This window comes from Grammomys surdaster, unplaced genomic scaffold (genome assembly GCF_004785775.1).
Source record: "Grammomys surdaster isolate TR1022 unplaced genomic scaffold, NIH_TR_1.0 126546, whole genome shotgun sequence".
Lineage (NCBI taxonomy): Eukaryota > Metazoa > Chordata > Mammalia > Rodentia > Muridae > Grammomys > Grammomys surdaster.
In genome coordinates this window covers 3826073-3847090 of record NW_021621338.1, presented here as the reverse complement: position 1 = coordinate 3847090, position 21018 = coordinate 3826073, and the positions used below count along the sequence as shown (strand labels likewise).

Here is a 21018-nt window from a genome sequence, read left to right as displayed (position 1 = left end):
GAACATAGTTGAGCATATGTCCTTGTTATATGTTCGAGCATCTTCTGGGTATATGCCTAGGAGTGGTATAGCTGGATCCTCGGGTAATGCTATGTCCAATTTTCTGAGGAACCGCCAGACTGATTTCCAAAGTGGTTGCACCATCTTGCAGTCCCACCAACAATGGAGGAGTGTTCCTCTTTCTCCACACCCTCGCCAGCATCTACCATCACCTGAGTTTTTAATCTTAGCCATTCTGACTGGTGTGAGATGGAATCTCAGGGTTGTTTTGATTTGCATTTCCCTGACGACTAAGGAGCACCTACCAATTCTTAACCCACTGTGTGTCACACTGAAAAAAGTAGAACCCTTTAATGGCTACTTATACAGGGGGAGCTGACACGAGAACTGGGCTCCTGCAGATGTACTTTATAGAATGAAAATTTAAACAAAATCCTCTAGCTACAAAAGGCAGGACACAAAAAGGACACAGTGCTTTGCTATCATTCAGAGCTGCTAGCATTACTACATACCTGATTCTGGGTTTACCAAGAAACTCCCGTATACTCTCTTTAATAACTAGAGAGAGAGAGAAAAGAAAAGTTAATCCAAAATTTGTGGTAATTTCATTTTATGAAACACACAGTACTTTTGACAAACTCTTCCTAAACTAATTTACTTAATCTTTAATTGGTGGGTGGCAAACTAGAGGGAAAAGAATGAATTCATCTAGGTGACAAAACAGATTTCTTATGGAACTGGATTATAATCCAAAGGATACTTCAGTGGTTGTCTTTCAAAGACCTGTTTTCTCTTTACAGATTCTACACTGTACTCTATACAGGAGAGGCAGGCAAGTTCAGGTACGACAAGAGAGTACATCAACTAAACACAGGAGAATGAAGGGGTAAAGACCAATTTCCAGGCACTGACTTCTGCTAGTCAGTATGTTAATGTTGTGGCCTATAAAATAACTTAGCTCATAGCTGGCTTTTAATGCAAAGGCAATGGATAACAGAATCTCAGTGAGCTAGTAATACTAGCATTCTATACAAAAGTGTCTACCTACCTGGAATTTCCTCAAACAAAACACTCAGTCTAACTATGTTCCAGCTTTTGGAAGTTCAACATAAACAAAAGCCTCCTTACATTCAACAGCTGTCTAAAGGTGTGTGAATGTTCCCATCTGAATAGTCAGCATCATCTTATAGTCTCTAGACAGCATTAAAATAAACAAAACTGCTTTATGTTCCATCTGAAAACTCTAAAAAATCCATTAACGGTTAATAAGACCTTCACTCCCAACCCATTCCTTTTCTTGGTGATGCCAGAGACCAAACCCAGAGCCTTGTAGACGCTCAATAAACTCTTTGCCATGGAGCTATGCCCACTCAGAAAATTCACTCTTAAATATTCTTTAGAATTGTCTTAAGGCCTCCAAATAGTTCAGTGAATAACTTCCTAATATTTCTATACGTAATCCTCATCTACAGAATTTGGTTACCAGTGTGAATTCCAAAGTGTGAATTCATGATCACACTTGTTTACCTAGAGGGAAAAGCGGGCAATGGCCAGTGCAAATGCTAGGCGGTGATCATACCACAAAGTGAACTTTTACAGAAGAGGAACTTAGGAGAAGGGCTCAAGGTCACAGACTTTGTAGGTGGCAAGTGGAGTTTTGCCCTTCAGGTGTTCCACACACCACTTCTCCTAAAAGTCTGGGGTATAAAAGGAACATTGGCAATGTTCCCTCTGAGCTACAATCCTACACAATTGATACTTGAGGAAAGGGAGTATCAGATATCTATAAAGTATTTATACCACTTTTAATTCCTTTGATCCTTCTTCTTTAAAATATTTAATTTTTTATTTACGATTATTATCTTGTGTGTGATTGTTGGTGCCAAGTGTAGAAGTCAGAAGACAACTTCTGTAAGTTAAATTTTCTCCTTCTACCATGATTCTGGGGACTGAACTCAGGTTTACATGTCAAGTGCTTTCACCCACTGAGCCACTGAAGGCCTTCTCTGCCCCCGGCATAGCCTTTCCTGAGACCACCCTCTCTATGTAAGCCACACTGGCTCCCACCGCTGGGCTCACGGCCGTGCATCACCACAGCACACTGCTCACGCACACTGCCAGTCTTGATCCTCCTTTACATGGCTCTTTTTTAACAGTCGGAGAAGAGGAGGAGGTGATCTACCTACTGATAACTATTAAATCTGCCTACTGAACCGCAGAACGCTCTGCTTTTTAAAAAGGTCTGTGAAATAGTAACCAGCTTCCTGTGGTTATCACAGGCTGCTCACTGTTTAACCAACCCAGGGAGTCACTTACTGCTCACTCTGCCCCCACACTGGGAATGTTACTTCCTCCACCCACTTGGGCTCTCTGGCCTCTGCGGGAGCTATGAAAACTGCACTGTGTTCCAGAGTTCCACTAGCAGGCCAAGCACAGGATGGAATGAGTCTTAATAAATCCAAGTCAGGTTGGGTCACAAGCTGCAGCAGACCAGCTTCTTGTCTTCTGATAAAATTACCTCAAATTGTTACTTCTCTTCTTTCAGCAAATCAAAAGCACCTGAACAAAAAAGAGCTCAGCTCCCTACAGATCTTAGAACACTAAGTCTGATTTCAGAGCAAACTTCACAAAGCTCTAGATCATATTCCTTCATACACAGCCTTTCAGAAATCTGAAGCTGTTCAAAAGCTACCACTTTCAGAAAGAGAAATGGTTGCATCTTCACGTAGTAGACTAAGGAGAGCCTAGTTCGTTAAAACTGATTCAGGAACTGAGTCATACTTCCTGCTTTGAGACCCAACCACAATGTGTGCACACACTGGTGTAACAGCATTTTCTTTCTTCCATAAATGGCTCGCCCCAGAGCAACTGTAGTTCAACAGGAACCAAGCCTCCAGCTCTAGCTATGCAAAGCCAGGGCACAAGGCACAAGGCCTAGACAGCCCTTTGCATTTCCCTACGGTAGTTATAAGAAGGATAGGTGGAAAGGTCACCTCTAAAGAACACTAACTTAAAAACATTTACAAGACAGTTACTTATGCTTCACTTTTGGAACGAAAACCAAGATTATGAAGTGGAATACGCCACAAATTCCAAGCCACCTTGATAAGATTCTAAATATGGAACAGAACCTGTTTTATTGTTACCATAACTATTTTTGTACTGGTTAAGGAAAAAAATCTGTTACTTCTGGAGAACTAGCTGTTTTTTTTTCATTATTTTGTAAAATCTGTCTAACCTAAATAATTTGAAAAGAATAAAATTCCGAGTTGGGTATGGTGGTACATGCTTATAATCCTAGCACTTGGAAGATGAAGACAATCAGGAACTGGAGGCTTTCCATCCAACCTGAGCTGGCCCTTTTTTAAAAAGCTTCTAAACTTTGCTTAGGAAATATCATTATTGCTCCAAGATAAAACCAAGCAAGCAAGAGCCAAATCTTCTCTGGATAACATTTTTGTGGGGAATGGAATTTGGAACCCCCAGTTAGCTGTATAAAGCAGCCTCTGTTTGTAAGGGTGATGTAGTCCTCATTGAAGGGCAAGGGGCCAACAAAAGGTAAAGTAAAAACAAGAGTCCCAAGGAAACCAATGTGGAACCTAACTCACCTCATCAGCTCCGTGTGCCTGAAGCTCCTTGTAGAATTTCAAAGAAATACTGACCATCACTTTTGTTTTGTCTCCATTAGGATTTGAAATATGATAAAGGACGCCATCAAAATCTGTGGAAAAAAGCAAAAAAGACTGCTCACTGTGGAAATGGGGGTAATCTCCCATACCTGCCGGAGGGCTGGCCACAAGGAGACCTCTGATAAGAGAGATGCAAGGAAAACGATGTTTATTTTTAGTTCACAGGAACCCAACCGAAAAACTGCTATGGGATTGCTCCATGGCCCCCTCTTTGGTCTCTCTTAAAACTACAAAGCTATTTTTAGTGTAGCCATGGTTTATACTAAAGTAACGTTAAAAAAAAAAAAAGGATTTCATTTTGACATGTTTCCAAGAGAAAGAAAGCTATAAACAAATCCACATATGCAGCATTAATGCTGATCAGCACACGGGGCTTCTTTCAGAATGTACTCGCCCCACCTCAATTTATTACAAAGCAAATCCCGGACCATCTGATCCATATAGACATATACATCAAGATGTATCTTTGGGAGATATATTATTACATGAACATAATCACAATCAGTCATGCTCAAATTCAAACAAAAGATTCTACTTTAATATTAAATACTTGGTAAGCTATTCAACTATTACCTATTATCTCAAACAAACAAACACCAAAAAATTCCACTGTTCTTCCAAAGGTCCCGAGTTCAATTCCCAGCAACCACATCATGGTGGTTCACAACCATCTGTAATGGTATCTGATGCCCTCTTCTGGTGTGTCTGAAGACAGCTACAGTGTACTCATATACATCGAATAAATAATTCTTTATAAAAAAAATATTTGAATTAAGATCTAACTAAGGTCAAGACAAGACAGATGATTATCTTTTCAGTCTCCTTTAATCTCTAGGCCTCTCTTCCAGCTCTTTCTTCCTGCACTACAAAGTGAGCTGGGCTCAGCTGTAGCATTAGTAAAGCTAGGTACTGGGGGTCCAGAATGCAGAGAACTTGCATGGGAATCACGGGACCCAGGTGGACTGGGCACTGCTGGCGACAAGATGGCCCCCACCTTAGGAGCTACAAATCTTCTCAGATCCTCTAGTCAAGCACCTGCCTTTCTGGACACTAAGCTGTAAAATTGCTAAGCATACACTTGACTAGACAATTCTTTTTTTTTTTTGGTTTTGGTTTTTTCGAGACAGGGTTTCTCTGTGTAGCCCTGGCTGTTCTGGAACTCACTCTGTAGACCAGGCTGGCCTCAAACTCAGAAATCCTATTGCTTCTGCCTCCCAAGTGCTAGGATTAAAGGCATGCGCCACCACTGCCTGGCCTTTTGTTTTATGAAACACAGTTTCACCATGTGGATCTAGCCCAGAACTCTCCATGTAAACCAACCTAACCTCCTGGGTCCCGGTACAAAGGACTTGTACCACTCACCATACGTGGCCAACAGAGAACAGAAAGAAACACCATTTCTCTGATTTGACAGACAAGCTCCACCATCGTCATCCTTGCCTCCCCTAAATGCTAGGCAAACTTAGATGATGCCTCCTACTAGGTTATAACTCTGTAGACTTCCAAAGTAGATAGACAGTTCTTTGTACAAAACAAAAACCAAATTCCTAAGACACCAAGTGTCCCCACTCACTAAGATATGTAAGATAGCTTTATATAGTTTTCTGAACTCCAAAGTCAGTTAGCAATGTTATAAATACATAAAATTTAATTCTCGAAGGCCTCAAGAAAGACTTGACAATCAAAAGTCTTTTCAGGGAAACAGAGCTAGGTCAGTGGTTAAGAGAACTGGGTACTTTTCCAGAGGACCCAGGTTTAATTCCAAGCACCTATATGGCAGCTCACAGCCATTTGGTATCTCTAATTCCAGGAGATCTGATGCTTTCTTCTGGCCTCCTCAGGCATCAGGCACATACAAGGAGCACAGACAAAACACCCACACTAAAGTATTTTTTCTTTTTATCTTATTTCTCTCTTAAAAGGGATAAAGACACTTACCTGCAAATGTTACTTCTACAGCTTCTGGTTTGTTTCTGTAAAACAACAAAAAGACCCTTAGTAAGATAATTTTAGGATAAGATGGCTTAGGGTGAGGACACTTGCCAGCTAGTCTTAACATCCCAAGGTTCCATAAGGTGAAAGGAGAGAGCTGACTCTTTCAGGTTGTTCTTGATCACAAATATACATAAATAGATCTAATGTAAATAGGGAAAAATAATTGTACTATTGCTTGCTTTCAGGGGGAATTTGAAAGGGTCCTGATTTTTACTGCAACTGAAGCATCTTATTTAAACGCAAGGGCTAACTAACAAATGAAGAAAACACACATTCATTCTTTTATGGACCTGAACAGGCTAAAACTGGAAGATGAGGCGAAGGACAAAGGTAGCTTGTGCTGATGCCTCCCTGCTCCCCAGGCCCACAGCACACCACCTATGGAAGTAACATATCAGACAGAAAAATGGTCATGTAGAGCGAATGACTCTGCTTTGTTTACGGTGAAAGGGTGATTTAAGCCATCTATAGCACAGTTAGCTCTGTACTAGATCCCACAGATCATTTCTAGGCCTTTGTATACACCTCCTCTTCTTCCTTACACCATCAGAGCACCTGCCACTCTCCATCAAGCCTGCTCTGGTTCTACCTCTTGTCATATCTCAGGTCTTACACAGAAGTGCAGCACAAACTAACATAACACTGAGGGGGAAAAAAAAAATCACCGAGCACAGGCAAAATCCTTATTTTCCCATCTTTTTCACCAGGCTTATTATGCTCTGGGGTAAGTAACATTTCTTACCCCCTTTCCTCATCTCCTCATTTATAAAATGGGAGCATATAAATGATACCATCAATCTTGCAGAACTACTACAGACAAAACAGTAAAACAGGCCTAGAAGACCATCTTCTCATATGTAGCAGCTACTACATGTTGTACTCAATTAAATCCCAGTGAAGAGCTGTTACACCCTTCTCTACTCTTCAATGTCAGAAAACTCTACTGCCTCTAGCAGCTTGCTAGCAGTTAATTCAAATGATCCTAGTTTGTTTCACATTTAGCAGACAAGATATACACATTTCCACATTTTACCCCATTGCTCGAGACCTCTTAAGCAGGAATCTTCTTTTTAAATATACTTTATTTATACATGAAGGGATGCGTAGCATATGTGTGAAGAGGCCATCAGCTCTCCTGGAACTGGAGTTACAGCAGTTGGGAGCAACCATGTAGGTGCTGGGAACTGCACTCATTTCCTCTGTAAGAGCAGCAAGTGCTCTTAACTGCTGAGCTCATCTCTCTAGCCCTTGAGTATGAAAGGAACCAAGAGGAGTTCTACCTCTGCTGGGAAATAATGGAATATTTAATGTAGTTTATGAACGTTAAAAGCTGATATTGAGGTTAAATAATATTCCTTAAATAAACTAGCTTTTATTAAATTTATGTTAGAGAAAAAAAACACTTATAAGGAACATCCAAGTTTACCCTGCTTTTTCAAAGCCACCCATGTGGACAAGGAAAGCTCATGTCCATATTCTCACCATCTGGGAGGCAGAGGCAACCCGGTCTCCATATTGAGTTACAGGGTAGCTGGGGCTACACAGGGAGAGCCTGTCTTAGGGAAACAACAAAAGAGATGTGGCTAGATGATATTTATCACTTAAAAGGTAGATACAGGAGGATCAGAATTCAGTCATCCTTGGCGCAACATTGAGTAGGAGGCAGATCCTGTCTCAACAATGAACGCCCCTTCCAAAGAGGAGAAAGCTGGAGTTGTTCCTGAGCTTTCAAACTGTAGCCAAGAAACAAAAGGCAGTAACAATAACACTTCCCTTACCTTTAAAAACCACAAGTATACATAACCTTTAAAGTCCATTTACATAAAATACTAACAGGATCCGACAGGTAAAGGAAGCATGCAAACACACTCTTGTAACCTGATAGGCTGTCCTAGAGTCAGGGAGCATACTGTCTGACTTAACAAGAGTGGGTGGGTGGGATATTAGGGGTGCTATTTTCTCCCTAGCACTTAGGTTAAAACTCAACCAGGAGAGCACCCCCCCAACTTTACTACTGCATCAAAAGACCTGAGAAAAATCAACTTAAGAATCTTAATGTTCTAAGTCCTAAACACTGAAGGTTTCATGGTCTCCACTGGGAAACACTATTAAGATCCATTCTAAGTGGTCTGCTGTATGACTTGGGACTAGTTATCAAACCACCGCCATAAATATTTTAGGCCACTCTTCAAAGCTACACAAAAGTTTTGGAGGAGAAAGACTGCTAAGGTACTGAGTATATCTAGGAGCTGGAGATCTGTAAGCTCTGTGCCCCAACAAGGAGAATGCTACATGTAAAACACTCTAACAACCATTGCTTAGTCCCAAGAACAGGGGTGTCCTTCCTACCTCCTCTGCCTGTGAGCTCAGAGATCTGCCTGCCTCTGCTTCCATTATTACTGTATTTTAATTCCTTTATTTTTGAGACAGAATCTCATGCAGCGTAGGCTGGCTTCGAACCTAAGATGTAGCTGAGGCTTGTTTTGAGCTACAAATGACCCTTCTGCCCCCACCTTCTGCATGCTGGGTTACAGGAGTACACTACACAGATAACTTGCTCTGCTTTATGGTTTAAAAATCACAGTGAAGCTGGGCAGTGGTGGCGCACGCCTTTAATCCCAGCACTTGGGAGGCAGAGGCAGGCGGATTTCTGAGTTCAAGGCCAGCCTGGTCTACAGAGTGAGTTCCAGGACACCCAGGGCTACACAGAGAAACCCTGTCTTGAAAAACTTAAAAAAAAAAAAAAATACACACAGTGAATAGAAAGGTTATGTATACTAAAAACATGAAGTATTTACTGTCTTACCATCTGTTCAAGCTTGGAAGTTCAGTGAGTAAAGGCACTGCTACCAAGCCTAAGGACTCAAGTTCAATCTCTGCCTCTGCCTTCCAAGTGCTGGGGTGCCACACAACCCCCAACACAGCTTTATTTTCATTTTTGAGACAGTCTGATGTAGTCCACTAGTCTCAAACTCAATGTGTAGCTGAGGATGACCTGGGTGTCTGATTTTCCTGCCCAGACCTCCCAAATGCTAGAATGACAACCAAGCACCATTCTGCCCATCTGCTGCCTGAATGCACACACTTAGTCTGACTGCCTCTGGTCAAGTCTTGGCTGTCAAGGATTAGCTCTGTGATGTCTAGAAGCCAGTTAGCTTCTCTTTGCCTTAGTTTTCGTCTCCATAAAACCCATATATTACCTCCATATGAGGTAATAATAAAGCACATCAGTCAGGCATGGTAGCGCACACCTGTGAGCCCAAAACTTGAAAGGCAGAGCCAGGAGCTTGTCATTACAAGCTCTAGGCAGGGTTTCCTCTGTGTAGTCCAGGCTGTCCTGGAACTCTGTAGACAAAGCTGGCCGTGATCTCACAGAGATCAGCTTGCCTCAGCCTCCCAAGTGCTGGGATGACAAGACATGGGATTCCACATCTGACTTTTAAGAGATATTTCTAAAATCTCTTAAAAGGAGGTTGAAGAGACAGCTCAGCAGTTAAGAGCATTAGCTGCTCGTGTAGAAAGCTTGAGTTCCTAGCACTCACATGGTAGCTTACACCGTCTGTAATCCTGAATAGAGAAATTGTTCTGTTGTGCTCACTGAAGATTTTTGATTACTTTCTTTAAGTCCTCTATCTACAAAGTTCCAATCATTCTTTCTGAGTAAAGCCTAGAGAAATAAATCATATTAATAAAAGATGCCCCCCCTTTTTTTGCTAAACCACCTCTTAAAAGAACAAGAAAATAAAGCGGACATACACTCTTAGAAAAGTGGTTACAAGCTGGGCGTGGCGAGGTATACAGGAAGTTGAGGCAGAAGGAACACCATGAGTTTGAAGCCAGCCTGGGCTACACAGTTCCAGGGCAGTTTGCACTATAATGTGAGACCTTGTCTCAACAACGATGAAGAAGCGAGATGGCTCAGTGGGAGGAGCACAGGCTGGGCAAGCATGAGGCTCTGACTTAGAGAGGCTGAGACGGGAGGATGACTGGGGCATGCTGACTGCCAGACTAATCCCAAGTCCAATAAGAGACCCAGTTTCAAAGAAATGAGACAGCAATACAGTAAGACACCCAACACTTCTTCTCTGGCCTCTGCATGTGTGCTTGCGCGCTATCTCTCTCAAAGGGGGATGGGGGTGGATAAGCTTTAAAAAAAAAAACCAAGACCAAGAATCTTTTAATTTGGTCACATTTATTTCTTCAAGGTAATATTTACTGAGCAGAAAACACATACACACACACACACACACACACACACACACATTCTAAGGAAACAAAAATGGTTGAAATGATAGCCCTAGCCCTCAGTTTAGCTTTAGAGACTCCTTCCCCAAAGACAATGCAAAGAGGCCAGAGGACAGGTAGCAATGTGTCGCTCACAACACCCTTTAAAAAAAACAACTAGCTCTTAATAATCAGACAGTACATCCCATTACATCTATAGGCTTAAACAATGTCCTAATTCTGAATCTCTTCAGACCAGTCTGTCTCTCTGAGGACATATGTGGCATATTTGGGAATGAGAACAAGGTATCTACAAGATTTAATGTATTCCTTTCTCAAATTTTTCCTCCCACAGTCCTCGCCCACCCCACTCTGCGCTGCTTGCTTACTGAGCTCTCCCCCTCACAGAACCACAGCTCCCCACAGTATGCACAGGCTGTGGTGAAGGCCAGAAGGCACTTAGAATCAACAGCAGCTCGCATCTGACAGCATTTCCTCAGTTCTGGACTGTCTAACTGCAAGGTTGACAGGCCTTGCTTCTGGGAATAAAAGATTCTTGGTGTGTATGTAGTAACAAAAGAAACCAATTAAATTTCCAGATTACTTCTGCTTTAATTGTGGTCTGGGCAAGAATTCCCAAGTGAAAAGGCAGTGGTGTTGATAAGACTCATGCAGGACACTATTTACAGTGTTGGGTGTAGCTTTTGAATTAGTCATAGTGTGGAGACTGTCATCTGACAGGAGTTACTTTACTGCATCCCTCTATGAAGACACAGATAGAGCCAATAAGCCACTTCTCAGGAGTATGGCAGGAAAGAATGGGAAGCTTTGTTAAAATTGCCTTTAAATTGCAAATGATTGTGGCCAATTGTTTGTTTCACAGAACTCTCACCCAAGTACAAGTTTAAATTTTCGGTCTGATGCTATAGGCAAAAGATCCAGCAAGATAACCAAAGGGATCATTAAAAATAAAAAAGATAAAGTAAAACAAAGGAAAGCCAACAGCATCATTCTGGAGTGCACACTAAGAGTGCTTCCTGAGAGCCGGGAAGCAGTGCAGGGGAGTGCTTGCCCAGCATGTGCAAGGCCCTGCCCGAAGTACTGAACACTCTCCCCAGAGGAAACTATCTCACACTTTCATTGTCAGTAAGCAGAACAGCACCATCCAACAGAACTGTCTACAATAACAGGCTTGTACACTGTCCAAACTCAGCAGTCACTAGCCCCAAGTGGCAATGGAGCCTAGAAATCCAACATAGCTAGTGTAACTTGCAAACAAATTTTAGTTTTACTTCATCTTTTTATTTAAATAATGAGCCACATATAGTGAGTGGCTAGGGCAAAGAACACTGTAAAACAGAAAGAATCACTCTGGCAAAGGCTACCATGAGCGTAACTTTCTTGATTCATCTGTTCTGAGAAGTGCAAAGAACAGCCTGGAGCTGAGCTGTCCCAGGTTTCCACCCTGCACAGCCTTTCACTCTGCAGGGTCTCTCTGGGCTACCACTTTTCTTTAAGCTTCTCCCAATAGAGCTTATCCATCAGTTCCTCCCTAGCTGTGCTAACAGGCTCACTTCGAAAGGGCCCCTATCCTTTCAGCTGCTGCCTGGTATTGAGCTCTGATAAGACTCAGCAATGTTTATGAGCACACTAGCCACCCTTGCTAAGAGCAGTGGTGTAGGCATGGCCTCTGTAACCCCTTCAGTGCTACCTCGTCTTAAAGGGCAGACCTGGAAACATATTTGCTCAGAGGTAGGCTTTTCGTTTTTTTCTTTTCTTTTGGGACAGAGTCTCACTAAATATCCCTGGCAGGACTGGAACCTGTGTTGACCCTTCTGACTGCTAGGATTATAGGAGGGCCACCACACCCCACAGGAACAGGCAATCTCAGGAAACCTCTGCCCTCCATAGTTTCTTCTCAAAGATTTTCAAAGCATTTTTAAACACAGTGTTTTGAGTGTATTTGTTAAATCATATATCCCAAGGATGAGCTAGAGTAAGACATAACATACAACCTCCTCAGACATAAACCTGACTACAGTGAGCATCCTTAACCCCCCAAAGAAATTCTAACTTATGCCCTTTAAATTTAGAACCCCATTTTAATCTTTCTGAAAGAGTAAGCTTTTTATTTGCAACAGGGTAGGCCAGGCTGGCCTTGCTCTCCTGATCCTCCTGCTTCCAAGCACTGAGATTACAAGCACATCACACCCAGTTTGGGCTGGCTGGCGCACGCTGTCTCTCTCTCTATCTCTTTCTCTCTCAACCTGTGTGTGTGTGTGACTAGGGCCTAGAACTTTTGCTCCTCCTGTCTTGTATGAGCTCCTGAGAGCTGGGGTTATTATAGCTGAGAGTGCTTGGACTACAGGCATACACAGTTAACCACAGAACTTTAGGAGAGTTTTCTTAAAGGAAAAGGGCCACATAAGGTTCTAAATAATAGGTCACATTTTAGAATCAAGTTATTAATATGTAAATGTGAAAGTTGTCCTCCATTTAAAGGCATGCCTCTACCTGAACACACACAGCCATTTATCTTGTAGATCAGCTTATAACCATCCAGGACTCATTCTTTGCTAGTCAAGACTTAAGAATGTAATTATTAAGATCAGTTGTGAAAATGCAGAAGTTATTTTAACTTCCTCCTTTGTTGTACACCAATTAAAAAAGAAGTACACGCCCCATCACCTACAGTGTTGACTAACTCCAAAACTCAAAATGCAAAGAAGCTGCATGAGCAGCTGCAGACAGAAGCAAGTGAGGTGCACATGCGCTCAACTGCAGTCCAGGGCAGGAGACAGCATGTTCACTGAGTGCACCAATTCAAGGAATGTCCTATTGGGATTTGCAGATAAAATCTGTAACCTTACAAAAGAGGCAGAACAGACAATATATTCTATGCAAGTAGTGGGTTCATACTTTCAATGTCTGTGAATCACAAGTTCATTACAAATGCTTAGAACTAAAGGGGAGAATGAATGAATTCCCCTCCTCCCAATCCTCTTCCTTCTGTGGATTTACAAGCACTTTCCTATTTCTAGTTCCTAGTTCACACAAAACAGCCTGCACTTATTTCCTAACTGTGAAACCAAAATGTGAAGCCCCATCCTCACCAATGAGGAAATGAGGCAAAGGAATGACCACAGGCCACCATAAATTAGAACCTAAAACCCAATTCCTCTGCTCCAGTTTTAAATATATTAGAGAGGCAAAGCAGTTTTAGGGGAGGAGTTTGCTTTTTGTGTTTGACAGAGAAGGCTTGAAAAACGCCCCATATATTAAGGTGCTGATGTTATAAATGGTTATCTTAAGAACTTTATAGATTCTGGGAGAAGCAGCTATTAACCCAGCCGGCACTACTACAGAAAAAATCAAAGACCAGGAGTCTTGGATAAGAATTTAAGACACAAACCAATAGATAGATAAAGCAAGCTTGTCTAGAGAGCTAAGGAGATAGTGTGGATGGAGAACGGTTGGCTTTGCCTAAGGAATATATAACAAAATGGCTTGTTTCTCTCACAGTAGGTTAGAGTTTTTTTCCCCCTAGCAGCCTGGGTCTGCTTTCAGTCTTGCCTACTGCTTCTTCTAGGGGGAGAAATGGGGGTGGGGAAGCAGAATGCCGGTGGCGATCTGGGCCTGCATGTTCTTCCCACCTCGCCCTGGGAATTCCTGTAAACTCCATTCAATCCAGCTTCCCCAAAAGGGTCTCTCTAGGTTCGGAACAATGACGGAAAATACAGAGGCCCCTCTCTTTCCCCCTTAGGACAGTAGGTTCTCGGACGTGACTTCTGGCCTCGACTGCCCTCACGTCCCACAGGTCTCCGGTTCTCTGGCACGCCTTGCTCCTATCCTCTCGCTGCTTCCGCATCCCTGTCTCAGCCTCTCCCCACGCATCGCAGGCCCTCGGCTCACCGCGCCCCGTGGCTTTCCACGTCCATCCTGCCAGGGAAACCCTGAAAGCCACGCCAGGTTCTCGATCTCTCCCCTCTAGGGCTGGGAAGCTGGACACCACCCGGGATTTAGCTAGGGTCAACTCGGCCTCCTCCGGGCGTGCGCTTACCCGGCGGCCGCGTTCTCGAACTTGAGCGCGAGCGTCTCCTCGATGATGCGGTTGTTCACCTCTAGCAGGATCATGGCGGCGGCTGCCCCGGACAGGGGAAGGAGAAACAAGGGCGGTGAGGGTGGGCAAGCAAGGGTAGGACCGAGGGAGCGGCCCCGCTGCCCCTGACGAGGGGGGCTGGGTGCGGTAGGTGAGGGGAGAAGGGGACGGGGAGCGGGGTGGGGAGAGGCGGATACACGCGCTGGCCCGGCACGCGCTGCCTGTAGAGGCAGCCACCACCCGACCGACCTGGCCCCCGAAGCTTCAACCCGCCTGCCGAGCCGCCGCCGCCTCCGCCGCCGCCTTACCGAGGATCCCGGTCCCCGCCCAGCCCCCGGCTCCAGCCGGCCACTTCCGCTCTCACACCCACTTCCGCTCGCCGCCCGGACGCGCGGCCCCGTGGCGCCATTTCCGCTTCGACCTCGCGCGTGCACACGCCGGCAAGCGCGTCCCGGTAAGAAGGCAGGCAGAGGGCATGCGTGCGCATGTGCGACACGCCGACCCGCCTCGCCTGACCAGTAGAGTCCAAGGCTCACCTGTCATTCTCCCGTTGTCCTTGCAATCCACCTGCCCTTTTCCCGAATATTCCAGAGGCCCGATTCCACCCTTCCGGTGTTATTTCAGAGGCCTCTTAAGAAGCTTCTTTTGGGGGAATTCCTTGCTTCCAACTTTTGAGTGCTCTTTGCTCATTCCGTACTTAGGGCTACCCTACAGCACCGTTGCGCCTTTTCTTCGCCAGCGACTGTTTAGTGGGCGTCTCTCCTCCCCGGGGGATACAGTGATTAATGCAATAGATAAGGACTTGCCCTCCTACAGTTTATGGTCTGATAAAGGAAACACAATAAATTATCAATTTACTACACACTGTTACTGGGCAATTAAGGAAAGGAATCCAGATAGGCCTTCCGGGATTCCTGCCATACCTTTATTCCTTTGCTTAAGTGCCGCCTCGGGTGATCCTCATAGTCCAGTAACTCTGCTAGAGTTAGAATTTATCGCTGTGCTCAACCTGTTCTTTCTGCTTGGGTACCGTGTTTCCATTTTTCTCTCTTCCAGGAACAATTTTAATTAAGCCTCTTCTTCATGCAATGAAATTTTTTTTCCAGTTTGATATTGGGAATATTTGTTTTAAATGAACAGGTAGCTAAGTCGTTAAGAGTACTTGCTGCTCTTTCAGAGAACTTGAGATTGATTACCAGAACCTACGTGATGGCTCACAACCATCCATAACTGTAGTCTTAGAGGATCTGATGTCTTCTGACCTCCAAGAACACCAGGCATGTACAAGGCGCACAAACAGGCAAACAAAACATTCATATACATCAAACTAAAATAATTTTAACAAAAAGAAAAAAATCTAGTCCTATCATCAAGATCCAGCAATCTTCCTCTATTTTCTTTCCCCCCCCTTTTTTTGTAACTACAAACATAAGCCACCATGACTAAAAACAATTTTTTTAAAAAAGTTTCAGCATGGTTTTGTTTCTTGATACTTCCAGGTGAGCTAAGTTTGGGCCTGGGAATGTGGCTCAGTTGGTAGAACACTTGCCATAGCAGGCATGAAGCCCTGGGTCAGAGGACAACTTCCGGGAGTCAGTTGCATTCTCTTTCCAACACATGGATTCTGAAAGTTGAACTCAGGTCATCAGGCTTAACAGCAGGCATAACTTGCTAAGCCACCTCCTGGTCTTGTTTGTTTCAGATTTCTGAAAGGGGGACTTGCTATATAGCTCTGGCTAACCTTGAACTTGTATTGATGTTCCCAAGTGCTGGGATTCTAAGTACACACCAGTATGCCTCTCTTACTTCATTTTAGTTGTCTTTAAAGATCTTTTTTGCGCCGGGCGGTGGTGGCATATGCCTTTAATCCCAGCACTTGGGAGGCAGAGGCAGGTGGATTTCTGAGTTCGAGGCCAGCCTGGTCTACAGAGTGAGTTCCAGGACAGCCAGGACTATACAGAGAAACCCTGTCTCGAAAAAAAAAATCTTTTTTGCTGCTTGTGGTGAGGCATACTCCAGCACTCAGGAGGTAGAAGCAGGCAGATCTTTGTGTGCTCCAGGCCAGTCTGTTCTACACAGCAAGTTCCAAGCCAGCCAGAGCTGCATGGTGAGACCTTGTCTCTTGTCCCAGAGCAAATGAGTAAGTATTTAGAAAAGAAAAAAATCAGTTTTTTTCTAAGATTTATTGTTACTAGAGTATGTGTGCATCATGGTGGTTGCTGGAGGCTGGAGGACAGCTTTTGGACACTGGTTATCTTCTTCCACTGTGGAATCCTGGGATGAAACTCAGGTTGTCAGGCTTGCCTAGCAAATAATTTACCTGCTGAGCCATCTCTCAAGCCCCAAAGCACTAATTTTAAGGGTCTGTGTATGCTAAGTAATTGATTAGAGTCCCACTAGCTTTGCTAAAGATGACACCTATGATGTGTCTAATCTTTGCCTGAGTTATTTTTTTTCAAGATGATGACAGCAGCATTGTGTTTCTCAAACTGAGGCCATAGGCCCCTCAGACTTAGGCAGGTGTCTGATAGCCGATCTGGCGCCCACAGAGAGACTTCACCCTCAGAAGGTATTTGCCCTGCCCTTTCCTGAGCATGTGCAATCTGAAGAGCAATAAAGTTTGGTTTGGGAAGCACAACCTACTGGTTCTGACTGGCTTTTTCTTGCTTTAGTTACCCTAGCCTAATCCTTAGACTTCTTCCTTCGTTAGTCCATAAATATTCCTGAGATCCCTCTTCTGGATTCCATACTAGGCTGCCCACGGAACAGATTTTAGCAAATAAGGCCATTCAATGATTGACATACTATGAAATGAGCAAATATGGGCCAAATTTGGTCAGAACACCTACAAACAATGCGTATATCACCTTACCAAGGAAACATCTCATTCTCAGCACAATTGTTTAGAAGGAATAAAAGTCCCTAAAGCTGGACATGGTGACTTATGCCTGGGTTTTCAGAAGCTAACCAGAAGGATCACAGTGAGTTTGAGACTACCGTGGGTCAAGAAGCAAGCTCAGGACACCCTGGGCTGTAATGTGAGAACCTGCCCCCAAATCAATAATAAATATTTTATATATATAATTTGACACATAATATATATAATTATATATTGACATGTTTTCAGACATGTCTTTGAAGGTAATAGGAAGGATATGAAAAGTATAGTCATGTGCTATTGTGTGAATAAGTGTGATTCACAGGCCTTGTGTGCATGTATGCACATCACATGTGTCTATTGGAACCCCCTGTAACTGAGGTTACAGATGGTTGTGAGCCACCATATGAGTGCTTAGTATTGAACCCTGGTCTTCTGCAAGGGCAACAAATGCCCTTAACTACTGAGCCATCTCTCCAGCTCCCAAAATCAGATTTCTTATGGGCAGTGGGTCATCGTCACAATATTATAGACATTCTCTACCACAATATTCCAACATTTGAACATTAATGTTTTTGAACTAAAGCAATACTCATACATAGTTTTAAATGTATATATAGGAGGAGGATTATAGCTCTGTTGGTAGCATACTGTCTTACCATTCACAGCATCCTGGATTCATCTCCACCACCAGGCCTCGTGGCAGTAACTAGCACTCAGGAGGTAGAAGGAGAACAGAAGTTTTAGGTTAACATTGACTCTGCAGCAAGTTTGTAGCTGACAGTATGTATTTGAACTGGGTATTGGAGTGTGAAAAGGCTTGTTCTTATCATTTTGAAGATATCCATTTTCTTCACACTTCCAGGGTTATATTTAAAAGTCTCATTCCTCTTCCAGATTCTTTGCGTGGTCCATCTCCCCATCTCTCTGGTAGCATTAAGCTCTTCTCTTTAGCCTGTTGTTGAGAAGTTTTATAGCCGGGAGGTGGTGGCGCACGCCTTTAATCCCAGCACTTGGGAGGCAGAGGCAGGCGGATTTCTGAGTTCAAGGCCAGCCTGGTCTACAGAGTGAGTTCCAGGACAGCCAGGGCTTTACAGAGAAACCCTGTCTCAGAAAAAAAAAAAAATGAGGAGCCTGCCTGCCTTCCTTCCTTTCTTTCTTCCTTTTTCTTTCTTTCCTTTCTTAATGCTTTGCACTGAGAACTTATTGAGATCGCAAGTGCAATTTAGTTTTAGAACTTTTCATTAGTATGGCCTTGTTTTTTTCTCGTTAAACAAAGGGCTACTATTTAGAAATTCCACTTTCCTAGAAGTGACTCTCTAATGTACCATTTCTTTAAAAAAAATCTTACTTTTAAAGAAATTATATTATTTTATGTGTATGAATGTTTGCCTGTACACATGGGTATGGAGCACACGTGTACCTGGCACTCTCCGAGGCCAGAAGAGGGTGTGGTACTGGGATTACAGACAGCTGCCATGTATGTGATAGCAACTGAATGTGGGTTCCTTGCAAGAGCAGGAAGTGCTCTTAACTGCTGAGCCATCTCCACAGCCCTAAATAATAATCATAAAATCTAAAATAAAGAAGAGGTGCACCAGGCAGCGGTGGCGCACGCCTTTAGTCCCAGCACTTGGGAGGCAGAGGCAGGCAGATTTCTGAGTTGGAGGCCAGGCTGGTCTACAGAGTGAGTTCCAGGACAGCCAGGGCTACACAGTGAAACCCTGTCTCAAAAAAACAAAAAAACAACAAAAAAAGAAGAGGTGCACATACATAAACACAAACATCCATACAAATGAGAAGGACTCCCAGCTCCCCCACCCCCAACGTGGTAAAAGGAAAGAAGCAACTTTTGAAGGATACTTGTACCAAAATGCTCATGTACACACACACACACACACACACACACACACACACACACAGTAAATAAATGTAATGATAATGGTGATGGACCCCAACATCAGCACCATCTAGTAGCTTATTGAAACACAGATTTTAGATGTCTAAAACCTAAGTGAATATTTAGAATTAATATTTTTGAGCCAGACGTGGTGGCACATTCTTTTAATCCCAGAACTGGGAAGGTAGAGGTAGGATTTCTGTGAGTTTGAGGATAGCCTGGTCTACATAGTAAATTCCAGGACAGCCAGGACTAGAAAGACCCTGTCTCAAAAAACAACAACAATAATAAAAACAAAACAAAAAAACAAAAATTAAAAAAAAGAATACATTTTTGGTGGTTCTTGAATCTCACACATGAAAATACACATTCTATCATTGAAATACATCCCTGTAGATTGAGAACATGTACCTATATAACCGTGGGCTTTTCTATCCATGCTCAAGTTCCCAAAATAATGACTAATTGCCTAGGCCATAAGCTTGTGCTCATTCCCTGACTAGCTCATAATTTAATTAACCCATTTATTCTAAATTCTGCCACGTGACTAGTTACCTCTCTTCTGATTCATCCAACCGTCCCCATCAGCATTAGGGTGAATCTCTTCCAGTACCTGACTCTATCCCAGAGTTCCTCTCTCCCTGCTGGAACTCCCTCCTCCTATTTCCTGCCTAAGCTAATAGGCCAGCAGCTTTTTTTTTTTTTTTTTTTTTTTTTTTATTGACAGGTGATGCTTCCATACAGCACACGAGATTCTTTACACACGTAGGTGTACAATGTTATGTATATCTACCTAGCATTGGTAGAGGCTGAAGCAGGATGATAGATACGGAGTGTAAAGCCAACCTGGAGACCTAAGGGCATAGAGAAGTGGCCTAGTAAGAGAACTTGCTGTTCTTTCAGAAACTAGACTTCAATTCCCAGCACCCATGTTACATGGCTCATGGCCATCTATAACTCCAGCTACAGGGCATTCAGTACCTTCTTCTGGCCTTGTTGGACACTGGCAACCATGCACATATATACAAATAAAAACATACACCTAATTACATCTTTTAAAAAATTAAAAAAAATAAGCTAAAAAATCTGCGTTTGAATAAGACCTAATTAGCAAATTTTTTTCAGTTTAAAAAAAACTTTGAAAACAAAATCTCTGATCTGGGGAGATGGCTTGGTGGTTAAGAGTGCTTGCTGCTCTTGAAGAGGACCCGGGTTCAGTTCCCAGAACCCACATGATAACTCATAACCATTGGTAACTCTAGTGTCAGGGGACCTGACATTCTCTTCTTGCATCTGTGGACACTGTTGGGGTCTGGGAATCTCTGCACAAGCCACTCAAACACCAACCTCAGTCAAATAGGGTGTGGTTTATTGAACACCACACCCTAAGACTGATTGATCAGGATCATGTTCCAGACTTGGGAGCTTAATTGTGACATTGAGTTAAGATCCTACAGAGTTTTTAAGCCTAAGTTCCACAAACATCTGTGTCAAAGTTATTCCACCAATCAGAATGTAGGGATGGGGGATTTCCTTAGGAACATGTCTTTGTTGTACACTTACCCTGCTCCCATTGGCTGGAATATCAACTGTGGCAGGGGACTGCCTTGTCTAACATGTCTTAACTTGCCAACCAGGATGTCAGTTACCCATGTACATGTCCCTTTCTGCTAAGTAGAATGTCAGTTCCAGGGAGGTCTTGGGAACTTAAAATTTACTCAACCTCTACTCAAAATGGAAATAGTTATTTATTCCAAATAGTTTCTTATATTGGTGCAAGTGTCTCTCTTATGTTGGGGTCCAAGCTTATTGTGGGTAACTATACAAAACAGTTCTACTGACTTCTATCATGATAGAGTTTCCAAGGGTATAGAACATAACAGAATATGTAATCAACTTGGGCATGAGAAAGTTCTCTGTAACAACAGAAACAGCACATGAGAAAGTTTACTTATAATTTTAGTAACAGCACAAAATGGCAGGCTATCCAGGTAACAGTTTCCTAGGCCTTAATATTTTACATAGGCCTAAACAGTCACCACGCATGAATGTAGTACACATACATACATAAAAGCAAAACACTCATACACATAAATTAAAAAAAATCCTTAAAGTTTTAAAAAATTAACTAGTGTGTGTATGTGTGTGTGTGTCTGTGTCTGTGTGTCTCTGTGTGTGTATGATTATGTGTAAATGTCACAGTGTGCATGTGGAGGTCAAAGGCTCTCCGTCT

At 43.1% G+C, this 21018-nt stretch overlaps 1 protein-coding gene across 2 annotated transcripts in view; it reads right to left on the bottom strand.

The window, feature by feature from the left end:
- Arpc2 (actin related protein 2/3 complex subunit 2) overlaps positions 1 to 14366 on the bottom strand; it is a 30894-nt gene extending 16528 nt beyond the window's left edge. The window contains exons 1-5 of one of the 2 annotated variants that reach the window (XM_028760554.1): positions 14257 to 14366; positions 13969 to 14050; positions 5628 to 5662; positions 3609 to 3721; positions 513 to 558 (exon numbers count right to left, since the gene is read on the bottom strand). In XM_028760554.1, the coding sequence (XP_028616387.1) occupies positions 513 to 558; positions 3609 to 3721; positions 5628 to 5662; positions 13969 to 14042 (268 nt within the window). In that variant the 5' untranslated portion in view covers positions 14043 to 14050; positions 14257 to 14366. The remainder of the gene's footprint in view (positions 1 to 512; positions 559 to 3608; positions 3722 to 5627; positions 5663 to 13968; positions 14051 to 14256) is intronic. The other variant, XM_028760555.1, reaches the window with a different exon arrangement.
- Between the last annotated feature and the right edge of the window lie 6652 nt (positions 14367 to 21018).